This window comes from Aulonocara stuartgranti, assembly GCF_965226115.1.
Source record: "Aulonocara stuartgranti genome assembly, chromosome: 5".
Classification (NCBI taxonomy): Eukaryota; Metazoa; Chordata; class Actinopteri; order Cichliformes; family Cichlidae; genus Aulonocara; species Aulonocara stuartgranti.
This window is the reverse complement of record NC_138943.1, coordinates 19,813,042-19,830,384: the sequence shown is the minus strand read 5'-3', so window position 1 is coordinate 19,830,384 and position 17,343 is coordinate 19,813,042. Positions and strand designations below refer to the sequence as shown.

Below are 17,343 nucleotides of genomic sequence, written 5' to 3'. Positions count from 1 at the left end.
TTATTCAGGCAAAACAAGGGCCTTTTTGAGGGCCTAAACATGCTCAAAAACTCATGAAATTTTGCACGCGTGCCAGGTCTGGTGAAAAATTTTGTATTTTAATGGTTTTACATATGAGCGCCACCTATGCCTTGTTAAATGCAGCCCTATGACCACATCGTTTGAGCTACATTTATGAAATCTGGCACACATGTGTATCATGCCGAGACAAACAAAAAAGTCATTGGGCCCATTGACACAAACCCAACAGGAAGTCCGCAATTTAGAAGTGAAGGTGACATTTTGGCTCTAATTTTGCCATTTCCATGCCTCGAACTTTTTCAAACTCCTCCTTGGGATTTGGTTATATAAGCTTCATCTTTGGTCAGTGTCAACTACACACCTGGGCTATGTTAAATTGCGGAGCTTTTGAGTTTTCATGATACGGTGAGCCCGTGGCGCCACGGCGAATTTCGCCATGAAATCTTATTGCCTCTCATTCTGTCATACATTGTCTGCTCTGGACGAAAGAGCACACATATGATAAGGCTCCTACCCTGAACTTATTTCACCTGCCAAATTTGAAATCAGGGACAGCGCCACCTAGTGGGAACAGGAAATGTCATGTTTTACACTTTGGGGTACAGTATTGTGATGGGTGACATCTGAAACCTCAAATTTCTCCAGGAAAGCCTTAAGGAGTTGGCCTTGGGTTACAGTGAAAACTGTGACTTTTTGCGAAAGGGTGTGACCCCAGCAGCATGGCGAATTTCTATGTCTCGCCATGAAGAAACAATATAGTATAACTCTATGAAATCCAGTCTGATCAGTACCAGACTTTACAGGCATGATGTCAGACCCGCCCTGAACAGATTGATGTGCCCATTGTCAGGAATACGCAGAGCGCCACCTAGTGGCAACAGGAAATGTCATGGGTTTAATTTTGTTGTACTGATTTTCACAGGTTCATCGTGGCCACCTCAAAAGCAGTGAATATTACCATCATGATGCTTCAGTGCGAAAATTGCGAGTTTAAACTGAACGGCGCACCCTGGTGGCAACGCGGTTCACCATGAACAATGAAGTGGCTTTTTAGGGCCTTGAAAAGTTTAAAAAGTCTTGAAATTTGGCCCACAGCTTCAATGTGATGAAGGTTTTGTTGTTATGTGGTCACTTTCCTTGAATAGCGCAAAATGGCTCTACAGCACCCCCTACAAAATTTCAAAACATCAGCCCCTGCTCTGTGTTTTATGTATGAGTCTGAAACCTGGGAAGCTTATAGGAGATGAAAAAAGTCTCCTGGAGCAACATCCCAAATCCAACAGGAAGTCAGCAATTTTAAAATTAATGTGTAATTTTGGTGACATTTTCCCCTCTTTTCAGGCACCGTTCTTTGACGAACTCCTCCAAGGGATTTCATCAGATTGACGCGATTTCCTGTTTGTGGAATCTAAAGACCTTTGTGATGTCAAATTGCGAAGCTTTTTACGTTCAGGGAAACGGGGTGTTCATAGCGGCACGTGGAGTTTCAATCACTCGCCAAAAAGCAGTAATCTGCTGTCACTCCAAAACACAATGTCCAATCTCTCCCAAAGGTCGCAGGTATGATGAGACTCAAGCTCGGAAATGTTTGTTATGCCATTTGTTAGTAATGGTTAGAGCGCCACCTGGTGGGACGACTATAATCATGATTGAATGAGATGAAATGTTAGCAGGTGGTTAAATGCATGAATTCCATCAATGTGACATCAGATCGGACATGCTGTTTTTAGGTGTTGGGCGTGGCTCGACGCGATGGGGTGCGACGGCCCTCATAACGCTGCTTGCAGTTTTAATTTAATCGTACTTTCTTCAGTTCATTTTGAGTGAAAAATGTTCTTTAGGCTTTGTCAGGGTGCCAGACAGATTATTAGACCATCCATTCGCTTCCACTTATCCTTTCCAGGGTCGCGGGGGGGTGCTGGAGCCTATCCCAGCTGTTATAGGGGGAGAGGCAGGGTACACTCTGGACAGGTCGCCAGTCTGTCGCAGGGCTAACACATAGAGACACAGACAACCATTCACACTCACATTCACTCACAGATTCACACCTATGGGCAATTTAGATTGACCAATTAACCTATCCCCACTAACTGCATGTTTTTGGATTGCGGGAGGAAGCCGGAGTAACCAGAGAGAGAACCCATGCAAACACGGGGAAAACATGCAAACTCTACACAGAAAGACCCCAGCCTGATGGTGGAATTGAACTCAGGACATTCTTGCTGTGCAGCAACAGTGCTAACTACCGTGCCACCGTGATTATTAGTGTCAAACTAAATAGGGACTTAGTCCTAAACGTGTATATACACATACAAATATCAACACACAGAGACATTAACCCTATAACTGCCTTAACAACCAACAGAATATTTTTCAAACAGTTGTTCTTTGCTGAAGAGCTCTGTAATCATTATACAAACTGAATCCATTACAAGGTAACCTACATTTCTTTCACAAAATTACATAAACCACTGAATAGTAGGACTACAAAGACTCTGTATATAATTTTATATAATTTATTTAGTCTTAGCCACAACACAAGCCATTATTTGCCTAAATCGGCTTGACCTAGTCGATCCACTGATGGTCCTGGATTGTTGATTACCTGACAGAGTGACCACAATGAATGCATCTTCAATACAAGGTGTCTGACAAGGTGATGGGTAACACAGGGGCATCACAAGAGACCGTCCTCTCCCCTTTCCTCTTCACTCTCTACACCTCAAACTTCAGCCACTGCACTAAGACCTGACATCTTCAGAAGATGGTTGAATGCATTATTGAGCATGACGAGATGGCGTGCCGGGCTGTGGTGCACTCTTTTGTCACACTGAACGGCAGATGATTCTGCCGTTCAGTGTGACAAAGACCAAAAAATTGACTGAAGACCAGGAAACTTGAGATCCCTGTTTCTACCCGAGGGGTGGAGCACTGTAAATATGGCAGCACAAGAACAAGATCTGAGTACAAGATCCATAGAGGCTGGGGTCTATCACAACATGCAAGACCCCAGGTGCAGGCTGTGTGAAGATGCCCCTGAGACAATCCAGCACATAACAGCAGGGTGCAAGATGCTAGCACATGGTTATGGCGTTCCATGTATGCCTTGCCTGCTAGCATCTTGCACCCTGCTGTTATGTGCTGGATTGTCTCTGGGGCATCTTTACACAGCCTGCACCTGGGGTCTTGCCTGGTGTGATAGACCCCAGCCTCTATGGATCTTGTGCTCAGAGCTTGTTCTTGTGCTGCCATGATTAGTGCCTCTGTGCTGTCTTTCAGTCCAGCTTTGTCCAGCCACTGGTAGGATTTCTGGATATCAGCCACCTCCTCTATCTGCCGGTGGTACATACCGTGCAGGGGCCTGTCCTTCCATGATGGTTCCTCGTCTCCCTCCTCTTTCTTGGGTTTCTGCTGCCTGAGGTATTCACTGAGCACTCGGTCAGTTGGGGCCATCTTCCTAATGTATTCTTGGATGTTCGTTGTCTCATCCTGGACTGTGGTGCTGACACTCACCAGTCCCCGGCCCCCTTCCTTCCGCTTAGCGTACAGCCTCAGGGTGCTGGATTTGGGGTGAAACCCTCCATGCATGGTAAGGAGCTTTCTTGTCTTTATGTCAGTGGCTTCTATCTCCTCCTTTGGCCAGCCTATTACCCCAGCAGGGTACCTGATCACGGGCAGGGCGTACGTGTTGATGGCCCGGATCTTGTTCTTACCATTCAGCTGACTCCTCAGGACTTGCCTGACCCTCTGCAGGTACTTGGTGGTTGCAGCTTTTCTAGCGGCCTCTTCATGGTTCCCATTCGCCTGTGGGATCCCCAAGTACTTGTAACTGTCCTCTATGTCTGCAATGTTGCCTTCTGGTAGTTCAATCCCCTCAGTTCTGACTACCTTCCCTCTCTTTGTTACCATCCGACTACACTTCTCCAGTCCGAACGACATTCCAATGTCATTGCTGTATAGCCTGGTAGTGTGGATCAGTGAATCGATGTCTCGTTCACTCTTGGCATACAGCTTGATGTCATCCATGTACAAGAGGTGGCTGACAACTGCTCCGTTCTGTAGTCGGTATCCGTAGCCAGTCTTGTTAATGATCTCACTGAGGGGGTTCAGGCCTATGCAGAACAGCAGTGGGGACAGAGCATCTCCTTGGTAGATCCCGCACTTGATGGTGACTTGTGCTATGGGCTTGGAGTTGGCCTCTAGTGTTGTACGCCACATCCCCATTGAGTTCCTGATGAAGGCTCTTAGGGTCCCATTGATCTTGTACAATTCTAGGCATTCCAGTATCCAGCTGTGGGGCATTGAGTCATAGGCCTTCTTGTAATCAATCCAGGCAGTGCACAGGTTGGTCAGTCTGGTCTTGCAGTCTCGGCTGATTGTTCTGTCTACCAGTAGCTGGTGTTTTGCGCCTCTGGTATTCTTGCCAATTCCTTTCTGTGTCCCGCTCATGTATTGACCCATGTGCCTGTTCATCTTAGCCGATATGATGCCTGACAGGAGCTTCCATGTAGTACTGAGGCAGGTTATTGGTCGGTAGTTGGAGGGGACCGGTCCCTTCTTGGGGTCCTTGGGGATCAGGACCGTCCGGCCTTCAGTTAGCCATTCCGGGTGTCTCTCGTTAACTAGCAGCTGGTTCATTTGTGCTGCCAGACGCTCGTGGAGTGCAGTCAGCTTCTTCAGCCAGTAGGCGTGAACCATGTCGGGCCCTGGTGCTGTCCAACTCTTCATACTGGAGACCCTTTCTTGGATATCTGCCACTGTGATGGTTACTGGACCCTGTTCAGGGAGGTCGCTGTGGTCAGCCCTCAGATCCTCTAGCCACTGAGCATTGCCGTTATGGGTTGCATCCTTCTCCCATATGCTCTTCCAGTATTGCTCCGTCTCCAGCCTTGGTGGTGCTGTTCTCTTATTGTTCCCTTGCCACTGAGAGTACACCTTTGCTGGTTCTGTGGAGAACAGCTGGTTTATTCTCCTGCCTTCTATCTCTCTGGTGTACCTCCTCAAGCGGCTGGCCAAGGCTGTGAGTCTTTGCTTGGCAGTTTCCAAGGCCTCAGGTATGGACAGCTTGCTGTATTTCTTAGGCACCTTATTTGTCGCACCTTTCTGCAACTCCGTTAGTTGGCTAACCTCCCTCCGTGCTACTTTGATCTTGCCCTCTAGCCTCCTTCTCCATGGAGGGTACTGCCCTGTGATATATATATATATATATATATATATATATACATATATATATATATATATATATATATATATATATATATATATATATATATATATGTGATTGATACGGGTGGAAGAGGAATTTTATTTATTTATTCTTTGCCAATTTACAAAAGCGATAAATGGTAAAAAGAAATTCTAGGTTTGAAGTTGAACCTTGTTTTATCATATAACTTATTAATCCAAATGTGGGATACTTCGCACTAAGAACATTCCCAAAGAAGGATATGCAAATGATGTTTGTCATGTCAATTACATTAATTACATTTAAAATTCCAAACGAATCATCCTCCATTCCAAGTTCAGATATACGCTATTGGTAAGAAATCACATGATAAAAGCAGATGGCATGATAGGTTTGACAGTCTGAAGGCTAAGCTCCCCATAGGTTATGTGCAGAGCTGTTAGTGCTGTCAGTTGAAGTCTGTGGAATTACATAGAGGTAAGGTGCGATAAAATTCACTAACTCCTTCCAACTGTAAGATCCCAATTCCTAATGTCTTTTGTAACATTTACTATACTATACTATAATTTTATACTTTATATAGTATATACTACATACTATGTTTGTTCATACTTTTATACCTTGTAGCACCACACATTAAGATCTATGTAATTGTCTGTGAGCATTTATTGAATTTATTTTAATCGTACTATCTGCATATCATTTTGATTGAAAAATGTTTTTTAGGCTTTGGCTGCCTGCCAGGCAGATTATTTTTGTCAAATTTAAAAGGAACAAACGCCCTACAGTAAATAAGTACACATACAGAAATCAGCGCATAGAGACATCAACTCTTTAAAATCTTTTTCAACACTAACATCTTTTTTTCAACAGTTCGTCTTGCTGAAGGGCTCTCCAGTGATTAATCCAACTGAATCCATTTTTGGAAATTTGTTTCAAAATAAGTCAAATTTAAATCAATTATTCATCCATCCAAATCTCCAATTCTTCCAGTCCTTAAATATGATTCCCTAATTCTTCACAGTCTTGTATCCAAAGCAATAACTGTTCCAAGAATTAAATACATAACACCAAAATTTTAAACAACACATTTCCCCAGTAAAACATTTTTTTTAATTATTTTGTAATTATATCATGAATTTATAAGTATACATACATACATACTAGTATACATATCATGATAAGAATACATATACTATTTCTGCTACTTCATAGTATTTCTGCAAACTCATAGTATTTGTTCCAAAGCATAGTATTTCTGCTATGTTACATTACTATGCTTTGACACAAATACTATGATTTGGCAGAAATACTATAAAATAGCAGAAAAACTAAGATTTAGCACAAATACTAGAATATAGCAGAAATACTCTGTTTGGGCAGAAACAGTATGCTTTGGCACAAATACCATAATTGCGTACAATTCCTATAATATAGCAGAAATACTAGGATTTTGCAGAAATACTGTTTTAGCGGAAATACTAACTTTAGAAACATAATACCTGATCAAAACTTTAAAAACACTTACTAAAGACTTTCAAATTATTTTAATCCCCCTATTAAAAGTGGTAGACTTTTTATTATGTCAAGGTTTTCTTTTAATTCCTTTAATATTTGGTCAAGTACTGAAAAGTGTACACCTCAATTTGAAGATTTGCAGACAAAAAATTATAAACAATTCAACAAATAACTCACCTGTTCTGATGTGTATTCTTCTCTACAGGAAAAATGCCACGTCAGATGACAGAATGCCCAATATGCTTGATTCCATATGTTGCAGTTGGGCAGCATTTAAAAAAATACCACCATGTTGTAAACAAAGAAGAATTACATTTACTGCTAAATTACTGCTCTACAATGTAAGTCACTGTCATACAGTATATGACAAAACATTGCAACAATTTAAAGTGGTAGTTGTAGTTACATTTGTCAAACTGGATGTGATATGCAGTTACAGGGGCAGGCTGGACTGTCCAGTATGTAAAGCTAAAAACCGTATAAGACTGGACAAGCACTTGGAAAATGTCCACTGTGAGATTGAGGTTAGTGTTTTGTATAGCTTACATTTTGTTGTTAAATTAGAATGCATTCTTATGTGACATGTTTCACTAACTTTCTCAAACATTGCTGTTCTATTGTTTATACCTTTTCAGAAATCAGATCACAAGAAAGTAATAAGGACAGCGAAACGATTGGCTAATCTGAAAGCCCTCAAAGCTCTCAGACGTTCAAATCCACAGCCTCCAATGGTGACCTCACTGGACATAGAGCAGCTGACTGAAAGCAGTGATCAAGAGGAGCAAAGTGATAGCAGTGATACCCGTGAAGAATCTGCAGAGATTAGAGAAGACAGCTCAGTCCATTCCCCTGTCAATCAATCAGATGATGCTCAAGTCCAACATCAGAATTGCAAAAAGTGCAAAGAACTGGATTTGTTACTTCAACTCCTGAAAAGGAATCTGAAAAGTCTGAAATCCACTAAGGATAAACTTGGCTTCAAACCTCTCAGCCCCCCAAAGCGCCAGAAATTTGAAAGAAGTAAACATGACCCAACAGCCCGGCTTCCTAAATTTGGTATGAATTCTTTGGCAATAATATTGTTTCTTGTGTAGTGTAATGTGAATTTTTAGAACTGGTTGTTCTATTTTGGAACTCACATCCCGCTAATTAAACATTACTACTAATTAGCAATATCTTTCAAATATCATTGTCAACCACTTGAATTAGAAGAATGTTTTCTGTACTTCATCAGTTTGTCATGACACTCCTAATTGCTATGTTGTTACTACATTTTATTTTAAACAGAGAAAGTCCTGAATGCTTGGTTTCAACACATTTGTGGAACAAGTAAAAAGGACGTCGAAAATGCCAAACAACGGGTCCAATATGTCCGTGCCTGGGCATATTTCATGTCTCACAATCAACTCCCTGCAATGACGTTTGCATTTATGGACAACAGAGAAAGACTGACTGAGTACATTTTTACAAATTTCTGTGATATATTAGTCCAGTAATCTCAATAATATTAAAGTCATGACTGATTTGTGTTTGTTTGTGGGCCTTTTTTAGATGGACAACTTATCTGAATAAACATGCCGTGACAACCAAAAGGATTCGGATTGGAAATGTGAGGGCGTTCTTGAAATTTCTAATTGATGCACAACTGCCAGAAGTCAGAGCCTCCCGTAAGGCTTTAAAGGGGACTTTATTTGCACTTCAGTTGGAAATGAAGAAGAGCAGAAGGGAGTTACACACCCACAGGCAAGCCATCCGGATCAAAAAATCACGTAAGATCCAACTTTACTACTTATTCATCATTGTTGTTACCTAGAATGTGTAATAAATACATTATTTATAAATGTTATGATGTCATTACTGTGATGTAGTGAGGAAAGAGGACTCAACATGTTATAATGTAAGGTATAAATTGTATTTAAGTATATATTTTGTACACTGCAAAGGTATACATTGTACAAAATAGAAAGTAAACAGAAACTAGGAAATGCAGAGTGACACAAACAGGCAGGCAGCAAAACAGTTTGTCACCACAAGGAAACAGTGGCACACCAAAGCTACTTATTCCAAAGTAAGAGGGAAGTAAAGATAGCTGAGAGAACCTACCACAGATGTAGACAACAAAATTGTCTACATCTGTGGTAGGTTGAAAGTGAGGGGTAAAAGTTATACTAAACAAAAGAAAAATGTCACCAAAAACAGGAGACATGACCAGCAACTAACCAGTGGGGAAACAAAACTAAACATACAAATGCAGAAAGAAAAAATATAAAATATGTCTATCTAAACAATAAGCAAACTAGTAATCAAATTAAAGATACCTACTGATAAAATGAACTATACTGTCAAAAAACACAAAGACAAAAATGGTCAAGGAAATGAGCCTATCAAAATTTAGGATATTGATATTTCCTTTTTTCACAGTACTAAGCTTGGTAAACTTGGAAAGTTTAGGAAGTAGGATAAATAAATTGAAACGGTTAATATTCTGGATTGGAAAGTAAGATTTAAGTTCAAAATGGCAATCCAATTCATTTTCATATACTGTGAGCTCTGGTCGCCAGTTCTTCTTCCTTACAAAATAATTTTTTGAAAAAAATTAGGTCTAAACTACAACCTGTTTTATATTTACATCATTGCGTGCAGCATGAATGAGCATGACTGGAGCTGCAGGAACATAAAAACATTCTGTGTCTTTTAGAAATGCTTGTAGATCCTGTCCACATCACTGATTTTCTCAAGAAGGCCACCACACACATCCCTGAAGCACTTGGTAAGTGTGTAGTTCATTTCTCCATAAGGACAACTCTAATAACCCCAATAATATCTCTGTTAATGAGAAATTATATAATATTTACTTACCAGCTGTAATCTGTATGTATATATAGTTCAGAATCTCAGATTTACAGAAATATATGACAGAACTTTTTGCTTTCAATTATAACAGACTGCTCATTTATAATCACTTGTTGGACTTTTGCTTTTTCTTCAAATATATAATACATATACAAACAGTAGCATTTGTGATGTTTATATAGGATTATATTAGGGGGGGTATATAGCAATATAATGGATATGCTTCCCTATCCCTTGTGTCTTACTGTGCAACCTCTATGTTACTCAATAGTCGAGCTTGAGAAAAATCCCACACCTGAGAACCTAGACTGGTTCTATGGTCTTCTGGCTGGATTTGTCATCTGCACAACTGGGCACAGAAGAGGCGTCATATCAAATATGACAGTTGAGGAAGTTGGCACTGCTGAAGCGGATGGTGATGGCCGGCGGATAATCAGAGTAAAATCATTAAGCAATTATTTCTCTCCCTGATTAAAGATATTTTCTTACCAGCGACATCAATGACTGTGTGCAATGTAATTTAGTTGCTGATTCTTTTACAGGTAAAAGAGCACAAGACCAAGGAAACATTTGGCCATGCACTTGTTCCCCTAACGAAAGACGAATACATATGGTTTCACCGCTTTGTGTACCACCGCCACAGATACCCTGGTGTATCATCACAATTGATTTTTGCCAACACCAATGGAGGGCCTTATGCTAAGATGCTGACATCATTCCAAGATGCATGGAGGAAGTTTGGTATCCCAGGAAAACCAACCTTCTCTATGATTAGGAGCAGCATCAGCACTTTTGTGAGTAGTTTCCACTTTATGGTGATTCAGTGTTTTACCTTCCTATCCTTTTAGAGGGATGATATAAAAAAGTCACCCTTCCTGGTTCTACTCCCAGTGTTATAATGTTGAAAGGACATTTCTTTTTCTTTATATTGTCTTCTGTTGTACTTCTTTTTGTGGTTCTGTCCTTAGCTCTGCAAATCTCCTTGAAAATGTCAAATGTTAGTGCAATTAATAACATTATTTAATGTTTACATTTGTAGAGTGGGAGATCCTTGGGAACCCAAAGCAAGGTACAAGTCCACCGGATGATGTGCTATTCTGACGCAACTGCAGAGAGACCTTATGAGGCAGATTTAAACTTTGACGAAGCCTTCAAGTGCCGCAACAATGCTGCAAAGGCACTTGCTGTGAACAATAGAACCAGAGACTCTGAGGAATCTACAACCTCAGAAGACAATGAAGATGTGTTGCAGAGAAGATATGCTGGACCAAAGAAAAGAAAGTCTAGTCAAAATGCCACAAGAGGAGAAATTGTGAAAAAGAAGACCAAACAGCACGCAAACACCATTGACACAGACACATCTGGAAAACACCGACATAAACAGAGTGGCAGGGGAAGAGCAAAAGTGACTACAGAGAGTAGTGAAAGTGAAGATTATGATGATAACCGTGAACACATTGACCTTACAGCAGCAGGTACATTGGGATCCACCAAAGGTAAAGATAATGCTAAAGAAAAGGGAAAAGCCACAAAGGACAGAGGAGACTTGTATAGTCATACTCAGTTTCTTAAAAACAAGTTCAAATGTTGGGAATATCCTAAAATTATCTTAGAAAGAAATGCAATCCAAACACAAATACAAAAAGTTGTTAGACCAAAGGAAACAACTGAGGGTGTGAACCAAACACAAACAGAGACAATAGATGAAGACAATGAAGCCTTGAGGCCAGAAAGTTTGAGTGAAAATGAAAACAGTATGGAAACAGTGACTACAGATAACGAAGAAGACAAAGCTGAAGATGAAAATGGTCCCTTGTTGAACACAACAGACATAGACCAAGAAGTTTCCAGTGGAGTAGTGAGAAAAACTACAGAAAAAATAAAAGGAATGAGCACAGAGGACATAGGCAGAGATAAACATGGACCACAGAAAAAGACAACAACCGAGGAAAAATGCAATTTGAGATCAGAAGGAACAACAGAGGAAGGAATGAGAACACAGACAGAGACTACAGAAAAAGACAAAGCACTCAGCACAGAGGACACAGACATAAAGGAACAGAGACCACAGATGGAGACCGCGGTCAAAGAAAAAAACATTTTGAGAGCAGGAGTTACAACAGAGGAAGGAATGAGACCACAGACAGATACTACAGAAAAAGACAAAGCACTCAGCACAGAGGACAAAGACATAAAGGAACAGAGACCACAGATGGAGACCACAGCTAAAGAAAAAAATAATTTGCGATCAGAAGGAACAACAGAGGAAGGAATGAGACCACAGACAGATACTACAGAAAAAGACAAAGCACTCAGCACAGAGGACAAAGACATAAAGGAACAGAGACCACAGATGGAGACCACAGCTGAAGAAAAAAACGATTTGAGATCAGAAGGAACAACAGAGGAAGGAATGAGAACACAGACAGAGACTACAGACAAAGACAAAGCACTGAGAACAGAGGACAAAGACATAAAGGAACAGGGACCACAGATGGAGACCAGGGTTAAAGAAAAAAACGATTTGAGAGAAGAAGGAACAACTGAAAACAAAGACACAGTTAGAGTAAAAGAAGATGGCCCTGGGACTAGCTATGAGTCTCCAGTGGCACACCCAAAAAAGAGGAAAAGGTCTCTAATGAAGAAAAGCTCTTTGCCGAAGTGTGATGAAAGCAAAGAAACAAGGCAAAAGGGCAACAAGCGAGAAAGAAAAAGACCAAAGAGCCTGACTGCAAAACAGTTGTTAAGTCCAAAGATGCTCAGAAGTCACAAGACTAAAGAGGCACCTAAAGATACCAGCAAAAGACAAAAAGCCATACAAAGAGTCAGAGGAAAAGATAAGAAAAACATTTTTGGTTGTTGTTGATTTTACTCTGATCTTCTGACAGTTTGTCTTTCTACATTTTGAAAACTTTGTTATCATGTGATTTTACACAGTTGCTCTGAGGGTTTTTTTTTCTAGAATTTACTCACTTTTGCATGTGAGAGTCTTCTTTTTTGTTAAGGTAAGTTATTGTTTTTATTTCTTACTTTTAAAATAAAACTTGTTAAAAACGAACAATGCTGATATATATAAGTTGTTGAAAACAAATGCCAAATGCAATAATAAAAATCTTTCAGTTATATTTGAAAATCATGTGTCTTTGTTCAACAATCATTAGTCATGGATTTCATTTCTAAGCTGTAATTCCAAATAACTCATATTATTCAGGCAGGGTTGCTAAAGGATGAAGTCCTCACAAATTATATCTGATTCCAAGTAACAATACCCTATAATACATAGCAGAATCAGTCATCTGATTTGGTAAAAGTCAGTGATGTTAATGGTGATGTCAGCAGATTATGTACAAATTATGTTTTTTCTTTCACAATGTGGATTTCCAAATGAGTCACATTTCACACTAATGTGGTTCCTAAAGGATAATATGCAAATTAGTAGATTGAATTAGACAGTTACTTTAATGACACATGCAATTCCTCACAAATCATCCTCAATTAAAATTGTCTTATAACAGACAGCATAAATCGATCATCTGATTTACTGGTAGATAGTGATGTCAGAGTGATGTCAGCTGAAGTCTGGAGAAGAACAATTTGTTAAGTGGTGAGTCCAGTCAGCATTGTATTGATCCTAATTACTATTGATTCTTCTTCTTCCTTTCATCCCAATCACTAGCGCTTCCAATATTCCCATACAATCAACAATTCTTCCAATTTTTCCACCCTAATCTTTAGATCTTCCACTTATTCAAGATGCATTGTCTGAAATTCAGGAGCAGGACCATGCCTCCAAACATACCCCTTCTGGGTCTTATCTATATGACCCCCCACTTGTACAAGCTGTTCGTTCTTGTTTTCGTGCCCCACCTTCCTATTTGCTTTTTTCAATTCTTTCAATTCTTCATGTCTCATTAGTACATTTGAATCTACCATGCTGGGGAGCTGCCTCCAGTCCCCTTCGAGGTCATTCCCAAAAAGCAGCTCAATTCATGTCCAAAACATTCAGCGTAATTTACATACTGTGAAACGCTTGGCAGTTGCACTTTCTCCTTCTCCCTCTCCCTTATTGTACCTGCTTGGCTTCTCATGTCTTTTGTATGGTCTTGCTCATTCTCTAACCCTAAGAGAGTCTCCCAGACTTGTTCTCTATAAACCTAAAGAAGAATTATGGATTTGATCAACTGATCCCTTAACGAAACTGACAACTCCTGGGCTTGGGAGAGCCGATTGTTCTGCAGAGACATTTGCTGCTGGATACTCAATGGTCTATTGCATTGGGTGTCTGGTGACACTCTTGATGGAGGACATTGAACGACATCTACCAATTCAGAACCATGATAACAGAGTTCTGGCTGATTGGAGCTGGCTTGGACCTGGGCTATAGAAGAACAAGAAGCGGCTACAGCTGTTCAAAATCCCACAAGGCTGGCCATGTATCTGATTCTGATCATTAATATAAAATACTACAACAACTAATAATAGCAACTCGGATAAAAAGCCGTTGTTTATGTGAACATTCGTACAGCACTTTAATCAATACTACAGAGTCAAAGTTTATTGATTTCTTTTACGAGGTATAATTTCAAATAAAAATATTTCTAATGGTAGCTGTGCAAATCCTGTTAATTAAGTTGTATTAGTTACACATAAAATTTCTAATGGGTATTTCTACTTTCCAAGGTCCAGTACCCAATAAAACACAGCAGAATTCAGTTCTCTGATTGGCTAAAGATTGTTTTGAGTATAACAGCAAACTTTGGGGGAGAGACAGTGCTAGGCCCCTTGCTAGCCCGCTTGTGGGTCTGCAGTGCCCACTATCCTGGGTTTTGGCACCACTGTAACAAACCACTGCAGGCCCAGTGACATTTTCAAGCTTTTCATCATGGTTTATTCGACATCTCCGCAACATCCCTTGATACAGGACCCGGTACAGCTTTTAAGGTTGTGAGGCTAGATCGTAGATGCAGATCATAGAGGTGCGTCCATCTCACCTGCAGTGGTACTGCAAGCCACGACCACATCAGATTTTAATTCAATTCAATTCAATTCAGTTTTATTTATATAGCGCCAAATCACAACAAAAGTCGCCTCAAGGCGCTTCATAGATACAGAGAAAAACCCAACAATCATATGACCCCCTATGAGCAAGCACTTTGGCAACAGTGGGAAGGAAAAACTCCCTTTTAACAGGTAGAAACCTCCGGCAGAACCAGGCTCAGGGAGGGGCGGCCATCTGCTGTGATCGGTTGGGGTGAGAGAAGGAAGACAGGATAAAGACATGCTGTGGAAGAGAGACAGAGGTTAATAACAGATATGATTCAATGCAGAGAGGTCTATTAACACATAGTGAGTGAGAAAGGTGACTGGAAAGGAAAAACTCAATGCATCATGGGAATCCCCCAGCAGCCTATGTCTATTGCAGCATAACTAAGGGAGGATTCAGGGTCACCTGGTCCAGCCCTAACTATATGCTTTAGCAAAAAGGAAAGTTTGAAGCCTAATCTTAAAAGTAAAGATAGTGTCTGTCTCCTGAATCCAAACTGGAAGCTGGTTCCACAGAAGAGGGGCCTGAAAACTGAAGGCTCTGCCTCCCATTCTACTTTTAAATACTCTAGGAACAACAAGTAGGCCTGCAGTGTGAAAGCGAAGTGCTCTAATAGGGTGATATGGTACTACAAGGTCATTAAGATAAGATGGGGCCTGATTATTTAAGACCTTGTATGTGAGGAGCAGGATTTTGAATTCAATTAACCATACATTTGGACAGCATTTTATTTTTTTTTTTCATTTAAACCATTTTCTATCCATGGCTGGTTCGGAATCACCAATAAGCCTAACACGAAACTTTTCTGTACTGTTGGAGGAAACCCAAGTATCCACAGAGACAAAATTCACTCAAAAGCAAGTGAGCAAGTCAAAAAGACACTTAGATCCACTGGATAATGATAACGGAAAACGTGTGGGATCAATTTATTGATTTCACATTTCCTTTTTTTCGATCACTGTTAATGTGGTTCATTCCACATAGCTTGTCCTAATCTCCACATCACACTGATCAGATAGAGATGTCTATCCCTTTGATTTATATCTGACATCACAGCATCCATTCTTTTCCTGTCATGCTTTCCTGCATTGCAAAATAACTTTATATGTCCAAAAGTCAGATAAGAAATTAGTCAGACTATAGGTTGTAATCTACAAATTATATTAAACTGTGTTACATTCCTAAAATTCTTATTTTCTAACTTAGATGTAATTGTGTACTGCTGCCAATGAGTTCATAAACACGTCTGTTTGAAGCTATTTTATTGGAGTATCTACTAGCAAGCATTTCGAGATTCAAAGATCATTTTAACTAGGTGTGAATTCAAAAGAGTTAATTGTTGCACTAACCAAATTCCTAAAAGCTGTTAATATATTAATTTAATTTAATTTAATTTAATTTAATTTAATTTAATTTAATTTAATTTAATTTAATTTAATTTAATTATAGAAAAGATTCCAAACAAGTCGTCTTCCATTCCAAGTACTGGTACCATCAACTATGTTGGTAAATTAGATCGTGTGATTGGCTGAAGGATCTGACTCATCATGAACTTTGGGGGGAGGAGCAATAACGTCAGACTGTGATGAGAGTACAGCAGACTGGCAAAGATTTGTTTCAAGGTAAGTGCAATCCTAACCACTAATTCTTTCCTTTTGTTATGATCCTAATCCTTAGTCCTTCCAATGATACAATACAAATAGCTAAACTTCCATAATTTTCATCCCTGTCCCTGGACATTCCAGTTATGTAATATACATCACTAATGCTTCCAACATTGTGCTGATGTCCTCTGTATGCAGTGTGTCTTTGGAAACATGCCACGCTATGTGCACCAAACATCTGAACTGAATTTAATGTTTTTGTTTATATTTTATGTATTTTTAAAAAATAATTTCTCTTTCAACACAGTATTGCAAGTCCTTAGTCAAGTGGGCTCCTCACAAGAAGAGAAAAATGGATAGAAGAGGGACGACTCCTATTCCTCAGAACCCTGTGAAAAGCAATAAACCACAACTGGTGGAAAAAGATGACCTGCAGCCACAGGATGAAACTAGGAAGTTGGAGATTTCTGAAGCTGTTAAAGAGCCTCAGTCCAGCAATGATGGTGTGCCAGTGAATGTAAGTTAACAGAGTAACACAGCCAACAAGAAATGAAATATCAGATGAAATGAGTTACTGCATCAAATACTAAGAATCTCCTCTCTTCATTTGTCTTTGCAGGCAGACGGTGTTGCTGATGGGAAAGGAAAATGACTGCCAATAAAGACACACAAACATAGCTACACACACACAAGCATGCATGCACCTGCACACATATGTTCATATACAACAATGTTCAGATAAAGTTCAATAAAGTTCTTGTTGTTCAACTGCAAAATCCTGTGTTTTCTTTCTCACACTGATGGAGGATGGGAAAAGTCCGCTGTCATGGTATTCAAAAAGAATATAATGCAAAGATTTGCAGCTGAATCACAACATGAGGAGCAGCATTGTAATGTAATCCTTCTTATATAATACTGTTATATACCTACTTACTACTTGAAGCACTATAGATTAAAAGTCCCATTTTAACTGTAGATTAAAACAACACTTAAAAAAACAAGTTTAATAATTTGTTTGAAAAGGTGTAATTCCAGATTAAAGTTACAGTACACTAATAAGATTCACAAAACAGATTCACTGAATGTTATTTATTATAATTACAGAAAAGACTCCAAGC

General features: G+C 39.7%; 1 protein-coding gene and 1 long non-coding RNA gene across 2 annotated transcripts; both read left to right on the top strand.

Annotated features, from left to right (window-relative positions):
- Nucleotides 1-9,424: 9,424 nt before the first annotated feature.
- LOC309707407 (uncharacterized protein) lies at nt 9,425-12,523 on the top strand (the record flags this gene model as incomplete). The annotated part of the gene is made up of 5 exons (XM_082534713.1): nt 9,425-9,494; nt 9,849-10,015; nt 10,120-10,371; nt 10,617-11,690; nt 12,515-12,523. The coding sequence occupies 5 exons, from the start codon at nt 9,425-9,427 to the stop codon at nt 12,521-12,523; spliced, it is 1,572 nt and encodes a 523-aa protein (XP_082390839.1).
- A 3,600-nt stretch (nt 12,524-16,123) lies between these two features.
- LOC309706380 lies at nt 16,124-16,979 on the top strand. Its single transcript, XR_014276732.1, has 3 exons — nt 16,124-16,243; nt 16,533-16,742; nt 16,845-16,979. It is a non-coding gene; the product is annotated as an uncharacterized lncRNA (long non-coding RNA).
- The last annotated feature ends 364 nt before the right edge of the window (nt 16,980-17,343 follow it).